This window comes from Oryzias latipes, chromosome 5 (genome assembly GCF_053564925.1).
Source record: "Oryzias latipes strain Hd-rR chromosome 5, Olatipes_Hd-rR_3.1".
Lineage (NCBI taxonomy): Eukaryota > Metazoa > Chordata > Actinopteri > Beloniformes > Adrianichthyidae > Oryzias > Oryzias latipes.
Genome location: NC_136241.1, coordinates 25,677,935 through 25,697,161, shown reverse-complemented (window position 1 = coordinate 25,697,161; position 19,227 = coordinate 25,677,935). Strand labels below are relative to the sequence as shown.

Here is a 19,227-nt window from a genome sequence, read left to right as displayed (position 1 = left end):
ATGAGTTTGCTGAGGGCAAAACTTCCCAGCCTGAATCTACTGATTCTGTCAGCCTCGGTCAAAACAAGGCCATCCCACTTCAGTAAAAAATGAAAAATGCTGTTAAAAAAGCAACTCAATGCAAACTGCACAGATCTGTTTGTTTGTTGATTTTTTTCGCCATCAGCAGCCAAAGAAAACAGCCGTGTTCGAGTACGAGGAAGCAAGAGATTACAGTGGTGGAGAATCCGGTTTGTGACTGTCTCTCATAAACTAGAGTACAATTGCAGCTTTGAAGCAATGATTGCCTTAAAGAACGGGGCTGTGCACAGAAGGAAAGACAGGTCTTGTGCCACAACACCCAGCCCACCACAACTGGAGGAAAATATCCATTTTCTCTAGACACTCTTAAAGCAGGGGTGTAAGGCTACGTTCACAATGCAGGGCTTAATGCTCAATTCCGATTTTTTTAAATCTACGGGCATGCTGCGAGCGACAGGTCGTAGCAAACAGTTATGGAACAGGCAACTATAAAGTAGGTGAGACATAGGCATGTCTTACATAAGAGCTGTTCATGTGATAAATGTGTGCTTCTTGCTTGTCCTGTACAGGTAAGCCCATATCTCGCCCAATATTTCTATGACCTGTACTGGTGAATTGGACTGTAGCTTTAGGCTAAAACAACTTGAGAAAATAATTTCCCAACTCTGGTTGTGTTTTATAATCTCCGCAACTGTCCAAAATATTTTCATTTCTAACACATAATATTCTTTGGGCTGCCGTAACTCTTTAAGCGTTTACACAATTAACAAAATTCCAGGGGATTCGGAAACAGAGTAAAAGCAGCTTTGCACCGATATGAGAGGCCGCTTTTCTCCGTGCCAGTATCTCCTGATGTATGTTGATTGCGTAAGCAGTCAAAGAGTTACAGTAGTTCAAAAGGCGAGTGTTTCGTGCGTGTCGCCTCTCTGGTATTAAGCTACATGCAAACTACCTACGGCATCACCGCATTCAAGCGACCACTTTCAAAGAAAAGTCTTCATAAACGTGCGTATATGTGCATTTATTTTAGTATTTTAATATAGCTTTGATTTGGTTTTTTCCTACCTTATTTTTCCACTGCTGTAAAGTTTTTTAATCATTTTATAAGCCAATGCAATTTTACTCCTTTAGTGAGCCTGGATGCAAACTTTTTTCTTCCTTTTTCTGCATCTTGTCATTAAAAATTGACTGTAACATGATAGAGAATATGACATAATTGATATAACTGTAAATTTAAATTTGACCAGAATGGCTAGATTATCTCTGTGTTTCAGATGGGGCACATCCTTTTGCTGCTTTTCAAGCCGCTCCGGGTGCACTGGTACTTCATTCTGTTCGTCAGGAGCTTCCTGAAAGTCCTGCTGTTTTTGCTCCTGCTGTCAAAAATGAGCAGCTTTTCAAGTGTTATTGATGTTGTCGTAATGACTGCTAAATATAACTCTTGTACTTGTCGTTGACTGGAGGGAAAGTCTTCTCTAGTTTCAAATGTTGCATTTTTTTTAAAGCATTTGAATACAGACACTGCATTGTTTTGTGTGGCTGCATTAAAATACGGTGTGGCTAATTCAATATAACTTGCTAAAAACTGATAAAAATCAGACTCTCCTCCTTCAGGTGAAGATCGGGTTGTGAAGGATGGTGCAGGAAGGATTGGCCCCTCTGTTTGGCCCCATGCTCTGCTGCCACTAGCTTGGCGGTAGGGTGGGAGCTGAGGGCGGATTTGTGTGACATTTCCTTTGAGGCTGAGATGCCACATCAGGTTCCTTCCTCCCTCTTGTCGTGTCTTATCTCCAGCGTTTATCCCTGATCCCTCGCCAACCCCCGTGTCGCGTCTTGCCTCGTCTTTCTGCCCTCGTATCTCTCCTCTGTGCTTCTCCTGGTTTTTTTCTTTGTCACTCCGGCGCGAGCGAGCAACAGAAAATGAGAGGACGAGTAACTGATGTTGTTACCATGGCAACTGCATCTCTGAGCTTCACCGGCCCTCTCTCCCTCTCATCCTGCCTCCTCTTCCCCTGCTTACATTAAAGCTTACCTCTGATGAGGATGAAGAAGGTGGAAAAAGGCGGTGCTCCTGTTTTACTTTGGAAGGGTAGGGGCAGCTTTTCATGCTTTCTCCAAACCAACCTTCCCTTCTGTGACACAGCGTGCCTCCTTCTCTGACAAATAATTATTACTGATGGCAGATATCAAAAGGTTGTACAATAAAGAAAACGTGCCGTTTGAGCGTCTTTCTTCTTCTCGGCGGAGCTCTCCATCAGATCCTTGATGAAGGCAATTGTGCTTAATGATCTGTTCCAGGAAATGAATGCCTTTGAACGGCTCCTCTGCCTTACTTGCTAACATCAATCTCAGCTAATTTGCCAATTAATCTGATTCCAGAAGATGTTTTAATAAGCGGGCTTCACTGAACAAAAATGAACTCCAAGTTAAAATATTTTGCAGGTTTGTCGTGCGTGCCTCATCGTGTCTGTGTGTGCGTGACGCAGCAGAGCATTCTGGGTTAAGGAAGCCTGTTGAGAACACTTCACAGAAGCAGCAACTATTGATTTGGTTTCATGGTTGTTTGCATGGTTTCAATGTTGGCAGCACAGAAATGAGAAACTTTTAAATTTTTTCAAAAGATTGGAGGTGTTTTTATTTTCTGGAGCTGTTAGCCAAACAGAAAGATGTCTCAAATAGCAGTTAAAAGATATTACCATAGTTTCTGCATTACAGTATAAGATGCACTGGATTATAAGCTACATGTTAGCCGTGTTAGCGTGTTTATAATGAAACCCAACCAAACATTCTGACAGAGCGCTGTGTACCTCTTAAAAATCGCTAAATCAGTAAACACAATTGGAATGAATCCATATAAGGCGTTCCAAATTTTAAAAAAAATAAGGAAAAGGGTTTTAAGTGGGCCTCATTGTGCGGAATTCCGCACAATAAGGCCCACTTAAAACCTGTACTGCATTTTAAAATACAGTACATGTCTTCAAATAACTTAGTAAAAGTAAAAAGGATATATTTTAAGATGTAAATGACCAAAATCACAAAAACACAAATTATAAAAGTAAACATTTCTAATTTGAAATGTATTTTTGTGTGTACATGAAGTGTTAGACATACTGTATGTGCATAACATAACTAACTGTGTTGAGTTGAAAAAAAATTCCACTGGCTATTAGCGATCTAACTCTTCCTCAAGATTATTTAGCATGCTAGCATTAGCATGTTTCTTTTTTTCTGTTTTATAAGAAACGAGGACAAAATGACTTTGGCACCTTTTAGTCATTTAAGTAGATCTGTGTTGTGAAAATAAGACAAAACATTTCAAAGAGACTCAGATTTGCAAATGGAACCAACTTTTAGTGTCAATAAAATTAGTAACCAATAAAAATGCATTATGGGTAATGAAGTTCTGTAACACTGTCAAGTTCAGTGACAGTGTTTACATTGAAAAAAAAGATTATTTGTTTACTTTTTGAGTAAATATCAATGACATAGCATTTTAATCCGCTTTTAAAGTCTGATCAGTTTTGTGAATTAGCAAACATTTTATTTTAAATCAATACATTTATTCTTCATAAGAAGAATAACTTGCAGCTAAAAGAGGATCTTATGCAATGTTTTGCTGAAGCTCCTCTACATTTCTCACATTTTTAAACCCTAAAATGTGTCAATGACTAAAGCGTCTGTCCCTTTATCTTAACGCTTTTGTCTAAGTTCACATGATCATGTGTCGCTGCAAAGCAACACAAGAGCAAAACAGTATCACAGGAGCTGCCAACAAAAAAACGCAGCTACTAAAGCTCTCCTCTCTTCTTTTGTTGAGTGCAGCTGACAAAGTGCTTATTTATAACCATCAGAAAATCCTCACATAGGCTAAACACACCATGTAACCATGACTACCAAGCTAAACCAGGAGAATGTGGAAAATAATACACTGCGTCAAGGAAGAGTAGTTTTTTGGTGAATACTTTAAAAAGGTCTAAAGAGATGGTATATGGTTCTTTATCTATCTAAGATCGCAAGTTGGAATCCCACCTTCTCTTCCCATGTGTCGAAGTGTCTTAGGGCAAGACAGTAAACCCCACGATGCTCCTGGTTGTCTGTTTTGCATCGTCAGTGTGCTAGACACAATAAATGAGATTCTAAAGAATCCATTTGCTGAAGCAATCATGCTACAGCAGAAAATCTTATCAGTGCTTACCAACTCTAAAAAGACTGAAATTAATTGCAAAAATAAGGAAAAGGCTAGTTTATCAATCTTTACAAAAAATGTCTTACAAAAACACTTATGGAGGCTAAAAATTGTATACATTTTAAGTGTTTAAAGCTACATGTTAAGCTAAAAATAAATGATCTGTAAAGTAGTAAGATTATGTGAAAGAATGCTTAAATTGTGCTCCAAATATTATTATATTATATAGTATTATAAATTTGCGTACAAGTTAAAACTTCTTTAATTCTGCTTAAGAGTTCTCAGCAGAAAGGTGGTCAGATAAAAAAACTCTAGCCTAACTAAAAAATGATACGCTAATGCTAATTTAATATAAACAGAGGTGTAAATACTAAGTCAAATTACTATTTTTTAATGTTGCTAACTTATTCAAAAATACCTTATCAATTCTAAATAAACAATGAAAAGTAACAAAAAGAGGGTGATCATTGCTATTGATATTGTTAATAATTAACGCGCTAAAAACACAGAAATAATACATTTCCACAACATAACCTGTTACTAACCTTTTTCCCTCATCAACCCGGTGCTAACAGATTAAGTAAACTATTATTTTTCAAACTTTAACTCTGCTTAACAGTTTTTACCAGACAGGAGGAGCATGCAACTTCCCTTTTAGCGCGTCCTTGTGTCCCTTCAAAATAAAAGGCACTACCACGTTGTGCAAAAAACTAAATAAATAAAATAAAATTAGTAATGGGATGAATCTTGAGGTAATTTACATAATTTTCTTTAACAAAACAGAAAGCAACATTCTCTCATGGACCACCCTTCCAAGAATTTGGTGCTGTCGGAAGGAAGCTTCTTTTTCCGTCCGTTTGCTTCCTTTGCTTAAATCTCAGATGCAGTTTGACGGTCACATCTACCCATCAAGCTTGTGACAAAAACATTGATTTAGCATCCCAGAGGCGAGTCGGGCCAGCAGCGAGCAGGAAATGAGTCCCTGAGCCGACATAACAATCCAAGCTTTACTTTTGTCTCCAAGGATGGGGAAAATTAATTTCTGTCAAATCGCTGGGATTCGGCATGATGGGACTGTTAGCACAGCAGGGGAGGTAGAGGAGAAAAAAGAGTTCACACTCCTTTAACCACTTTCAAAATGTCAAGACCCTCTCTGTTAGTTGAGGGCGGGGGGCTGTCTCTGCTCTAACCCAGTGTGAAGAGGCTGTGATGAGGCCGTGCTGATGTGATTGGCTGTGTGGAGAGCAAATGGACCACCGGGGTCGCCAAGATACTTAGTTATGACCAAGATCTGCCTTTGTGAGATTATTCTCTGAGTCAAGGACATGTTCACACCTTACCTAGCCTTACTCCATTCAATTCCAGGTCACCTTTGAGTTTTCTTTACTTAGAATATCTCAGTAATCGTGAAAGAAATTCATCCTGAACTCCATTAAAAGAGAAATGTCTTTTAAGATATTTACCTGAAGAGGCTTTCATTTTCTCACTTGAATAAGATAAAAAAGAGCCAATTGCTATCCTTTTAATTAAAGTTTAAATGTTTTGTCTTTATTTTTTTTAATATGTATTCTCTTTTATATTGTAGGCTTTCATCTGGCAGCGTATTACGCCACAAAGTGGAGGAAAAATCTTTGTAAAATTTCAGATAATTTTTTAGTCCTTCCCAAAATTATTCATACCTCTGATGATAAAGTCATTTGGGTGTACACTGCATGTGAAACAGATTTTTTACAAACTTAGCTAATTAAAAAAAAAAGAAATTTAAAAAAATATATGTGCTTGTTATTCTAATTCCATGAAATCATACATTGGATTGTATACAGAATCAGTTAAGACAATTATCCTAAACCTTAATTGTTTACCCTGAACAGCTATTACTCTGTCATTACATTTGTCAGAATAACCATTTTTCCTCTGAAACCTCTTTTTAATATGTTCTTGTTAATCCTAAACTCTTTTCACAATATTTTTTCTTAAATGCAAGTTAAAATGTTAGTCAAATGTTTGAAATGTTTTACAGATTCTCTTTTATTATATTTTTATTATATTTTATTATTTATCTCTTTTTTTAAAGTCCTAGTGGACGTCCAACAAGCTCAGTCCTGATTGGTGAGAGTGGTTACCATTGAAGTGTTGACTCAACCTAGTCGTACCCATCACCGCTAACTGACTATGGGTGTGTCCAAATTTGACGGCTTCATGCTTCAATGACCACAGCCTTCCTGGGCGACGTTGGCCGGGTCCTTCGTCGAGCGGGGAGGCCGGATGTTAACGGCTGTGAATTTGGACGGGTCTAGCCGTCAAATAATTCCAGCTGTTACATGGGGAATGTCCTGTCGCCTAGCAACCGTGAGTCCCGAACAGAGAGGAGTAGTGAAAAAGGTGTAATTATCTCCAACTCTGAGTCCCGCTTCACAGTCCGCTCTGGTTGTCAGAAAATCTCCGGGTTCTGCTGCAATGCATCTTGGGATATGGACAGCATAGAAGGATGCACCAGACCAATCCTTGAAATAGGGAAAATAGGGCCGTATTCATTGGCCGCATTTGAAGGAGTTGTTGAATTTGCACAGCACTTGTCGCGGCGCTGTGACGTAAGCAGCCCAGGAAGAACGCAGCTCTCGAATTTGGACACACCCATCACCTGTCTCCAACATGGCAGCGTCCGTATCACAAAAAAAAAATGGTGACGGATTTGACTTCATTAGGTTGGAGCTGGAAGTAAGCCATTTTCTATGGGTGAAGTCAGACTCACTTGGGCCGCTTCTCTGATACAGTCAACAGTTTTTGCCTACAAAAAATGTCAAACACTCATTTAACTATTTACAAGCCTGTTTTTCTATTTTCCCCATCATTTTTGGATGAAGAGTAGCTATAGTTGCTGTATTGGATGGGCTGTCGGTAGCATCCAGGCACAGGTCCAGATTGATACGAACAACATAAACAGTCGCCAAGGGACAGTTGGACAAAAAAAAAAAAAAAAAAGATCCTCTAACATGGTTCAATGCTGATTGGTTAATGTAAAAAGGCACGCTCAGTAGTTCAACCCAATCTCTGCCAGCTACGGAATAACAGGCTTCACATTACTTGGAAAAACAATTACTCCTCCCAGATCGATGTCTTTATTTCCCAGAGATCATTGCTGATGTACACGCCTGAACGAGTGTCAGATTCTCCTGCAGCGTGGGTCACATTTCAGATGATCAGTTCATAAACCGTCTACTCGCAGCACTTGGCTAATGCTTATCTTCTTAATAACTTTGGGAGCATAAAGGTGGATTTTGCGCATCACTTCAACTATTTTGGCCCAGGTCTTTGTTTTTTTGATGAATGATAAAAATCTGTTCATCTATGGCGTCTGTTTTAGTTAATGTTTCATTTTCCTTCCACACTCATGTCACTCTGGACACTCCGACAGCTCAGTTAGTCAAACTGCGTCCCTGGATCGTCGCCATCTCTCCTTCAAGACAGCCTCTGTTTTGACTTGTTCCTGCTTCTTGAAACGACAGAACGAGTTCCTCTGTTATTTGCGCCTCTGCTTTCCTCCACCCCCTAAACTCTGGCTGTAGACGGGCACAAATTTTCCTGGAAAATGGTTGCAACATAACATCAAGCACATGTGTTATGCTATGTACACGTTCCAAGCACGTTCCAAAATGTGCGTTTAGCCCATGGTGTTCAGAAGCGAGAGGCTTCCTCTTTTTCTGATTGTCTACTGTTTAAAAGCGCATGTCCGCCACCTACAGAAAGAGGCTTTGTGCGAAATGTCCAAGTGGTCTAAATCTCGCAATTTGTGCACAAAATGGAAATGGTTTGGTTCATTACTAGCGTCCTCACAATGGTGGATATGGTTCATCATCAGGTCAGGAGAGTTGCCTGCTTGCCTTGCTATGTCACTACCAATTATTCAACCTTTTTTTACTTAAAATACAAACACAAAATGAAAATAAACACAAAAATTAAAAATAAACAAATAAAACAAAAATGGTGTGCTTAAAAAGGAATGTGTTGAAGAAAAAATCTTGTATGTTCCCACCCCCTTTTTGCAAAGCCTTATATTGTACATAAATCTGTTTACAGTTATTCATTCTCAAAACCTTCAATTTACCCTCTGTACTATAACACTGAAGCAAAAGTGACATTTGTTCTTATTGATCATTTCTAGCCATGTAAAGCTTCATCAGTGATGTCTTGTATGGTTTTCAATAGCACAAATGAAAGTTTCAATGAGAGTTTTGAATGCAGAAGCCCAGAACGTGAGTTTTCATTGAAAGTGGCCTTTGAACCCGCGTTGCGGAAGGCTTCAGACATAAATCACTCAAATTAAATGACATTGTTTTGCAAATACTTTGAGATATTGATATGTTTACCATATCCTCAGCTTACCGACACGTTTTGGTGGACGAACAGAGAAAGCCAAGAACTTGGAGACAAAAAACAGAAGATTTTAGGAGTCCTCCCAGGCAGAAGGGGGCGCCAGCAGGCATGCAGGACTCAGCCTCTGACAACAAAATGGCCAAACAGGTGAGCAAGAACCCAGTTTGAGACAATCCACTGACTTCCAAGTACTTTCGTCGATAAATATGAAACGTGGCATTTATTTGTAGTGCAAAGGCTAATTTTCCAAAATGAAAAGATTTTTCCTCTTTGATTTAGTTCCATAAAAATTCAAATCTTGTTTTATGAAATGTATAGCAAACTCATAAAAAATGTTTTTGGATTGTGTCTGTTGTTACATTTTTAGATTTAGCAGAATTATTAAACATTCGACAGTTTCAGTCAAAACAAGTTTAAAACTTCAAGATTAAACTTATAATGAATTTCGAATTGATTTCAAGGTGAAACATAACGTGAAAATTAAATTGGTTGAAAGAAAAGGTTGCCCAAGAAATAAAAGTCAAAATGTAAAAAATTTGGCAAAAAAAAGAAGTTTTTTTAACATTGCTATTAGGAAAATGTAATTTAAAGATCAAATAAAAAGACAAGATATATTATTTACATTTAAAGACAAAATTCTTTGCAGTTTAGTAATTTTAGTATTTTTACCTCATTTTATAAGAACAGAAGGTGGACTTAAAATTGTTCATTCATTCATTCATTCATCATCTTTACCATTTATTCCCTTTTGGGGTCACGGGGTTGCTGGAGCCTATCCCAGCCTCTTGCGCATAGGCAAGGGATGCCCTGGACAGTTTGCCAGTCTGTCGCATGTCAAGCATGTTTTTGGACGGTGGGAGGAAGCCGGAGATCCCAGAGAAAACCCATGCATGCACGGGGAGAACATGCAAACTCCACACAGAAAGGTCCCCCATTGATCTTGTGTTTTTCATGTCCCCCAGCCAGGACTTGAACCGGGGGCCTTCTTGCTGTGAGGCAAGAGCGCTAACCACTGCGCCACCGTGCAGCCCACTTAAAATTGTCTTTATATTTAAAAAATAAAATCCACAGTGTGTTTTATAATCTGGTGCACCTTGCTTTTCAAATAATACAGTATTTTGTCAACATTTATTTATTATTCAATGTCAAAACCACATTTTAATCCATTTTTCCTCACCTGTGAACTTATTTGTTAGAGCCCTTGTCCTTCCAAATTTGAATTTTGAATTAGAATCCCTCAAATTATGACTTAAATTCAGTCTCAATTATTTTTTTATATATCAAGTATCTTTATTCTAAAAAACCAGACTATATAAAAACTGACAATACTGGAGGTGTTGTAACAGTTTAGAGTAGCTGTGTATCCATTGACTATGAAATTGCACTAGTTGGATTTACAATATTAAATTTGTCAAATGGAAACACGACAATTTAAAAAAACCCTCACATTTATTGAAACCATTTTTTCATTCTCTTGGAGGAGGTGGTTTTTGAGGCATATCAAAATTGGCATATTTCGCAAAACTGCTATGGAAACCCTTTTTTTCCCGTATTAAACGAGTCATGTGACCCACCAACATAGGGCACTGGGCTTCTTGGTCAGAACTGACTGCAGAGCGGGCACCAAAAGAGATCCCGCAGCGTCACCTAGCTCATCAAAAGTTGAGCGTGTCATGCGGAATTGATGAACAGCTCCTCTGTAAAATCAACAACAAAGATTTTCCAAAATCCTCCAGCGTGTTAAGGAGCTCGCCGCTCCGTGGTCTGAATCGCATGCAGACATCTCGTTAGATAGATGATGATGAGCACTAGTGATGTGGCAATTGTTCACATCCGTTGACGTGTTTTTGAATAACTTGTTGTGTTAGTCACATAAATATGATTTTTTAGAAACAGACTAATTGCAATATTTCTAGAATTTCAATAAAGTTTTGTGGATTTGTGTAATGGGATGTTTGTTTGTTTTGTACGTGAAGGAGCAGAACTACAAATATCAGGATGAGCACAAAGAAAACGATGACACGTCTGAGAAAACCTCCCCGAACAAGAATCTCAAATCCCCTCAGAAAGGATCCAAACGGCTGAAAACTGTTCCTTTCAAAGTGACTCTGCTGGATTCCTCCGACTTCGAGAGTGAAATTGAGGTACTCCTATCCAAACGTTTTTTTTTTTGTTTGCCTTCAATTGAACTTTTCTTCTTTGGAGCAAAAACCTTTTATCCTCTCTGATGATGTTGTTGCAATAAAAAAAAAAGGAACTGAGGAGGAAGAAAGGCAGAGCGCTGCTGGGAGCTCACCAGGAAGGCAAAGCCAACAAAATATTTCGTTGTTACGAGGAACGGCTTTCACCTCACATGAGATAAATGCTTTATAAATGAGTTCCTCTGTTAATGAAGAACCTTAAGAGTTTTCCTTTGGCAAAAATAAAGGCTTCTAAGTGAAGAAAATAAGGTGTTGTAAAACGGGAGCATTCATTCACGGTAAAACAACGTCAAATGATGCAAGAAGCGGTTTGTTACATTTCTAATAAAAGTTAAATAGAGTGTATACTCTCCTGCTAAGAGCTGTAAGATGATTGTTTTCGTAGCAAACAGATGTGATGTGCTTCTTTTCGTGAGCGAAGCCACTAACAGGGTGCTGAGGAATCCATTGTTAAATGATTACAGGCCAAGGGCAGCCGAGCGGAAAATAGAAGAACAGTGTTATTACAGTGTGAGCGCGCTCCCAGGGTACTTTTGCACAGGCCCGCGACATTTTGTGTGCTGCGGTGATGGGGGTGGGGGGGCAAAGCGTGAGGTAAATGGCAGGAACGCCGCGCACCAACATCTCTTTCAGCTCTCCGGAAGCTTTCCGAAATCCATTTGGGCCGTTTCCACACCAGTGATGGTGTGTTAATAGTCTGAGCTGTCGAGGTGAAAGCGTTTGAACCGCAGTATTAACCGCGCTGGGAAGGGATGCGTGTGTTTCCGGCCGAAAGCAGCAGCTGCTGAATGACCTCTGTCAAAAAAACAATTAGGTCTAACTGCTTATTTAATTTGTGTAAAATTAACTTTGTGCAAGACAGTTGAATCAACCAAAGTTGGGATGTCACTTAACCCTTTAACCCTGGAGCCTTAGCGCCAGTGTTGATGACATTCTTTAAATGATTGTAACTCTTCAACCGTTTACCTAATTACTGTAACTCCATTTCCAAAGGTAAGAAATACAGCTTTGCACTGACACACCACACTTTCCAGTGGTGAAAGGTTTAAGCAATGAACGTAAATCTGACATGGAAGGGGCTGTTGTCAGGACAAAGCCGCTTCGCTCCGCCTCAGAATCCCTTGGAGTTACCATAACTGCATAAACCGGTGAAGCTTTTCAGTATTATTCTACCTTCCTATAAAACCATAAAGAACAAACATTTAAGCACCTTAAACCTCTTTTTAAAGAAAAAAGAAACGTTTCATGAAAGAAAACAATTAGAAAACATCTAAGGAAATTTGACTGCACCTGTTACCGTGGCAACAGGTCTATAACTCTGCCCATCACTCTAGGAAGTAGGCGGAATGTGGAGCCTCATGTGGGAGCTGCTGTGTGGCTTAATGTGAGGGGAAAATGTGTGTTTTGTATGGATCTGTTTGTTAGAATCTACATCTACTGTTCAAAACTTTCTCTTTTAAGTCTTTGAGCTTTTCTTGTGTCCTCGCAGAAACACTCCAAAGGACAGACCCTGGTGGACATGGTCTGCGAGCACCTCAACTTGCTGGAGAAGGACTACTACGGCTTGACCTTTGCAGACTCAGACACTCAGAAGGTCAGTAGATTTTGCCCCCATATAACCTCTAAAGGCCTTTGGGGTGCACATTTCTAATGCGCATTTATCCATTTGTGTGTTAATTGAATTTAAAGATGAAAGAGAAATGGAATTATCCATCTTTAGTCTGGATCAGAGGTCACCAACACGTAGGGAAAGGCAGTGGCACATGGGGGTTTGACAAAAATAACCACTTGATCTGTTTTTCGGGTTTGAAAAAAAAAAAAAAAGGGTTTGAGTGCTAATCTTCTCAAACAATGAGCTTTTTTTCCTGTATGGGGTCATAAGGAAAGAGTCCAACCATGCAGCACTGTTACTCTTTCTTGTGTCAGCCTTCTTGAATTCCCCTGTGTTTTAAAGCTTGCGGATGAGACGAGTGTGTGTGTGTGGGTGGGGGTGGGGGGGATGAGCACATGTCTGTGGATGGAACGTAAGAACGCGCGTAACTGGGATTTTTTTTTCTTTGGTCATGTTTTTGGCATCCCAACGGCTGACATTTATGAAGTTATAGGTTCAGTTTGTTGAATAGTAACCAAAGTCAGACAAAGGCCGGTGCTCGGTCTCGTTCATACTAATAGTGGCTCTTTTTGAACACAATGAACTTCTGAGTAGCTTTTCTACTTTTCAGGCAGCGGGATCGTCTCTGGGGTTTATTTTTAACATAAAGTTTTTAACAAAAATGCTGCTCTTTGAACTACCATTATAATTCAGCTGTTTGAGAGACACCAAATTATTTGGCCAGCCTCCTGCTGGTTTTCCAGAAACCCTGCCTCATCTGCTGCTGAATACCTGGATCAGGTGTGTTCAGCCAATGAGGAGCTTCAATGGCAGGTTGGATGGAAAAAGATGTAGGACACCAGCCCCCGGGGCCCGGATTTGGGCACCCCTGGGCTACACTGTTGATGTCATTTTGAAGTGCATATCGGCACAAAGTCACTCGTCAGGTGATTTGCAATGATTGAGTAAACACATCATTACTATAAATATAGGTCAATTGGCAACTCTAAATTCTGTCTAAATTGTCCCTAGGTGTGAGTGTGAACGGGTGTGTGACATGTGGCCCTGCGACAGACTGGCGAACTGTCCAGGACGCCCCCTGCCTTCGCCCACAAGCAGCCGGGATAGGCTCCAGCAGCCCCGTGACCCCGAAAGGGACAAAGCGGTAGAAGATGAATGAATGGATGAATCATTACTATAAAGTGTTGCATATCAAGAGAAATGTGCTTTTGTCCTCTCCAGAATCTGCTAAAATGACGTTATCTGCGTTATGTTGGAGCTAAGAGAGTTCCATCTTAATGCTATTGTAAAAAAGATCTTTTATGTCGTTTACTTTAACCTCTTGCGTGTCGTCCTACGAACTTCCCTTTTTTCCTCTGCGTTTCTCTTGACTTAATCCCCCGACACTCATTATTCGGTGAGTCATGTGAGGCTAAATGACTTACTGTTCCGGATGAATGTCCTCTCCAGTCAGAGCATTGATCGCACTGACATTTCCAAAAATTCCAGGTATGCCTGTTGGCGATCCCGCCTTTGTTCTGTCCCGCCCTGAACAGAGCCGACCCGTTTTTCCCGTCTTCCCCGTGTGTTTCATGCAGGATTTGTCCTTTGATTAGTGTGAGCCTCCTGCACACAGATGTATGACGTGGAAATAGGAACAACACTACAACACTAATCGACCCATGTCTGCTTTGTCAGCTCTTACTGCAATCTGTCCGAATCAACAGGCTGGACGCATGTTTACCCAGAACCTTTTGATCAATAAAACACAAATATCAGGACTGCAACCATGCGGTGAATTGTAATGTCATATCGGATGCCCTTTTCCATATTTCAAACTATGGAGTGAGTCCGTGTCGATGCAGAGGAGCGTTTGTTTTCCCGATTGCTCTGAGTGATAAAATGTTTCCCGGCATTGAACCTTGCTAATCCATGACTTGTTGCCCCAAATCTCTACCATTTTATTCAGAAAGAGAACAAACGCCTGCAGCTCTTTTTGTCCCAATGAAATTTTAAAGGAAGTGCACGTTTGCAGCGGCAGTTTGGAGCTTTCATGCTCCTGGTTTGACGTTCCTAAAGCGGCTGCAGCAGAGAACCGTCGTTGGCTAATACGCTGCTACTTTGTGGTTCTTAGCTTTCTGCAGATTACTGTCAGTCCTCTGCGCAGCAGGCAGCTCAGAAGTCTGTTTTTTTTTTCCCGGTAGCAGACGTGTGTGAGTTCAGGGTTTGGTATAACAGCTAAATTACTCACCGACGGGTTTGCTTTAATGCAGGTTGTGATGTGCGCTCTGCACGATGGATGTTTCGTACATTTTCTTGATAAAAGTCGACTGCTTATTCTAATCCTGATGCCTTTGAACTTTGACATGAGGGGGGTTGTTCAACCCCCACTTGTTTGTAATTTGTAATTAGTGTCCACCTCGATACACAGGACGACCTCATGAGCCCCATCAAGGTGGCAAACAATGAAATGTTTTATACTAAAAATGGTAGTAAACCCTAAAACCTTGGCCGCTTTTGCTGCAGTAAGTTCACTCGTACGCTTAACATGATTACAAAAGTTATTACCTCGACTAAAAACTACCAACAGACAGGTCAGCTTGATGTAAAATGTTTTGTTTAAACAGTAGTGTTGAATTGGCCTAATCTTGGCTGCAGTGTGATACCAAACAACAGTTAAATATTTTGTGTAAACTTTACTACAAAATAGGCTTGAAGGGTCCTGTTTGATCCCACAGGAGCTCTTCCATGATTGGTCCAAATTGTTAAGACTGTTTAACGTTTAGACATCCGAGCTAACGCAACGTTCTGAGGAGCTTTTACGTTCGAGGCATCTCCAGGCCTCGAGGGCCGCATTCCTACATGTTTTCCATTGTGCCCTGCTCTTGCATGTTCTTACTGGCTGGACACACCTGAACCAGGTATCCACTCATAAGTAGGGCTTGGATATCTGGAAATCATGCAGACACACCGGCCCGCAAGGCCAGGAGTTGTCTGTCCCTTCCTTATCAATCAACATAAATGATCTGGTTCTGACTGAGCACCAGAATCCATTTGATTTATGTTAGCAACATAAAGGGGTCAAAGAGTGTCAGTAGTTCAAAAACCAGGTGTTAGTTTGATTTCCTCCAGGCCAGAATCTGTTTGAATAACTTTAATTACGTAAAAAGTCAGTTTTGGCAGTGAATTTTGATTTCACTGGTGACAGCTCCAGTGTAAAACGTTAAGGAAGAGTAGTCAAACTGGATCAACTGTGACCATTAGGATGAATGGAATATGAGAACTGGACTGAGTAACACCCCCCCCCCCCCTCCTTGTCACGTTCCAAATAGGAAGTACCTGCTTGTTCCATAAAGCTGATTGGCGCTGTCACTTTTTTTCGTGTCAAAATCTGTTATTTCATTCATTCACCACACGGAGAGAGAATTGCGTGTGAAACCACGCTGTGTGTGACCCACAAATCCAAATTCTGCCTCTTTTTTTTCAGAACTGGTTGGACCCCTCCAAAGAGATCAAGAAGCAGATGCGCCGTGAGTGTTTTCTTTCATCCCCGGCCCACTTGCGCCGACTCGAGTGCAGCTCCAACGCTAACTTGTGCTGTCGTCTCCTCAGACTCACTGTGGCATTTCGCTTTTGCCGTCAAGTTCTACCCTCCAGACCCGTCCCAGCTCACAGAGGACATCACCAGGTAGCGCCAACACTTTGACGGCGTTGTAACCTCCCCAGCAACACGTCTGTCTTTCCGCAAAACAGGGGTCTAGGGAAGGGGGTGTGGCTCTTTCACTCCTCCATTGTTAATTTAAAATCTAGAAAATCAATTGGTCAGTAAGCACAACCAGAATTAAGGCGCACAGATTTTCTATTTTTGAACAAACACAATGACTTAATGGTAAAGGTCACTTTATTAGCTCTGATTAGTGATTTACACATTTCTAGCTGAGATGTCTCAAAAACTGTAAAAAATAAAACAACAACGATTTTTGGAACTTAGTACCAACATTACACTACTATACTGCTGCATTATGATGATCAAATGTGACACAGGGGGTCTTTTATTTTGAAAGGAAGTCATGTGAACCTCTGTCAAAAGGTAAAACATTTTGAAATAAATACATTTTTGAAATAATCCTTTTTTAAAATATTTTATTTATGCAAAAATAAAATATTTAAAAAAATATTTTAATTTTATTAAATATTTTAATAAAATTAAATAATTAAATATTTTAATTAAAAAAAAATATTTTATTTATGCAAAAATTGAATATATTTATATATATATATATATATATATATATATATATATATATATATATATATATATATATATATATATATATATATATATATATATATATATATATATATATATATATATATATATATATCCAGAAGGTGTGTCCAAACCTTTGGTCTGTACTCTAGTTATCTTAATAGTAACAATAACCTAAATACACATCAGTGTCTTATTTTTCTAAAGGGTGTAGTGAGACTTTGTGGCTTTTATTCAAGCCTTCTCTATCTGTACTCTGAAGCTGTGGAACATTTTGCCTCAAAATATTAGAAAACCGTCTTCACTTTCCATTTTTAAAACCAGATTTAGGATTCATTTGATAGATTAACTCGTAGTCACACGAGGGGATTTTGCTCTGTATTTAACAGCCAAGTCTTATTGTTTCTTTATGTTGAAACCCTTAATGTTTTTTTACCTTCAAGCTAACATTTATTATGCTTTTATGTTTTTATTATCTCGTTTATTAAACCTGCTTTACTGTACAGTGCTTTGTTCAATTTTAATTCTGTTGAAGCGCTTTATAAATAAAGTTAATGATGATGATGTCACAGAAAGCAATGTTCATGACATTTGCACACCTCTGACATTTCACACTAAGCCTTTTCCAGGTGGCGGACATGAGTGTGAACACCGTGGGCTAAATGCGCGTTTAAGAATTCATGTTTACTACATGCCCGGAGTGAACGTAGCTGTAAAGAGTTGAAGGTTGCAAACCTCTGCCTGAGAGGTTTATAGAAATATTGTAACTGTTCCTGGAGCATTTTTTGACCCTTCGCCAGAGCAGAGGATTATCTGTGGAATGCCGCTAACTAAACCGGATTAACAGCGCTGAGTGAACTTGGAGTTAGACCCCCCTCTCACCGCCAACTTTGCCTCTACTTTGTCTTTGCTGACAGATACTACCTGTGTCTGCAGCTGAGAGATGACATCCTGTCAGGCCGGCTGCCTTGCTCATTCGTCACTCACGCCCTCCTGGGCTCGTACACCGTCCAAGCCGAGCTGGGAGACTACGATCAGGAGGATCACGGCTCAGACTACGTCAGCGATTTCCGCCTGGCTCCTAATCAGACGCGGGAGCTGGAGGAGAGGGTGATGGAGCTCCACCGCAACTACAGGTACCGGACACACTGCTTTGCTCCAGCCGCAGCGCTCCATCATACACCCAGCTGCAAATGTCAGCACATGTAGACGGCGTGCGGGACGCTGCTCACAGTTTTGGTTGTTTTCTGAACATTAGGGGGATGACTCCTGCTGAGGCAGAACTGAACTTCCTGGAAAATGCAAAGAAACTGTCCATGTATGGGGTGGACCTCCATCATGCTAAGGTTAGCCACTTCCAAAGCTACTTTCTATTGTGTATATGTGGTGTTTTTGGTGAGTTAACACTCGTTTGTGTCTGCTCCAGGACTCTGAGGGGATTGAAATAATGCTGGGCGTCTGCGCAAACGGCCTGCTGATTTACCGGGACAGGCTGAGGATCAACCGCTTCGCCTGGCCGAAGATCCTGAAGATTTCATATAAGAGGAGCAACTTTTACATCAAGATAAGACCTGGGGAGGTGCGCACTGATGTGGGAGATTATCACCACCAATTTGCTTCTTTTTTCCCTCAGCATTTCCATCAAATTACAATAGTTTGGCATCTTTTTTTTTAGTCATATTTGCATTTACACTGACCTGCCACTTCATAAGGTTCCCCTTGCTTGTTGGACCCCTTTTTCCCCTGACAAAAGGGAAATAATCCACAGAGAGTTTAGTCCATATTGACATGATAGCATCACACAGTTGTTGCAGATTTGTCGGCTGAACATCCATGATGCCAATTTACTGTTCCACCACATCCCAAAGGTGCTCTATTTGGTTGAGATCTGGTGACTGTGCATAACATTTGAGTCCAGTTCCTAGTACAGTTCCAGCTTTATGACATGGCGCATTATCCTGCTGGAAGTAGCCATCAGAAAATGGTTTACTGTGGTCATAAAGGAATGGAAATGGTCAACAACAATCCTCAGGTAGGTTGTTGCGTTGGAGCCATGCTCTAGTGGATACTAAGGGGCTCAAAGTGTGCAAAGAAAATATCCCCACACCATTATACCACCACCACCTGCCTGAACCGTTAATTCAAGGCAGGATGGATCCATGCTTTAATGTTGTTGATGCCAAATTCTGACCCAACTATCTGCATGTTGCAGCAGAAATGGAAACTCAGACCAGACAATGTTTTTCCAATCTTTGTTCTATTGTTCAATTTTGGTGAGTATGTGTGAATGGAGCCTCAGTTGCCTGTTCTAAGAAAGGAGTGAAACCCGGTGTGGTCTTCTGCTGCTGTAGCCCGTCTGCCTTCAAGGTTGGACGTGTTGTGCGTTCAGAGATGCTCTCCTGCAGACTTCTGTTGTAACCAGTGGTTATTTTAGTTCCTGTTGTCTTTCTATCAGCTGGAACCAGTCTGATCATTCTCCTCAGACCTCTGGCATCAACAAGGCATTTCTGCCCACAGAACTGCTGCGCACTGGATAGTTTCTCATTTTCAGACCATTCTAGAGAAGGTTGCGGGTTAAAGTCCC

At 40.3% G+C, this 19,227-nt stretch overlaps 1 protein-coding gene across 1 annotated transcript in view; it reads left to right on the top strand.

Annotated features, from left to right (window-relative positions):
* LOC101167284 (uncharacterized) overlaps positions 1–19,227 on the top strand; it is a 76,811-nt gene that overhangs the window by 39,732 nt on the left and 17,852 nt on the right. Inside the window, exons 3-10 of the mRNA XM_023954670.2 lie at positions 8,586–8,728; positions 10,558–10,725; positions 12,272–12,376; positions 15,861–15,903; positions 15,986–16,061; positions 17,561–17,779; positions 17,902–17,989; positions 18,070–18,317. Of these exons, the coding sequence (XP_023810438.1) occupies positions 8,690–8,728; positions 10,558–10,725; positions 12,272–12,376; positions 15,861–15,903; positions 15,986–16,061; positions 17,561–17,779; positions 17,902–17,989; positions 18,070–18,317 (986 nt within the window). The 5' untranslated portion in view covers positions 8,586–8,689. The remainder of the gene's footprint in view (positions 1–8,585; positions 8,729–10,557; positions 10,726–12,271; positions 12,377–15,860; positions 15,904–15,985; positions 16,062–17,560; positions 17,780–17,901; positions 17,990–18,069; positions 18,318–19,227) is intronic.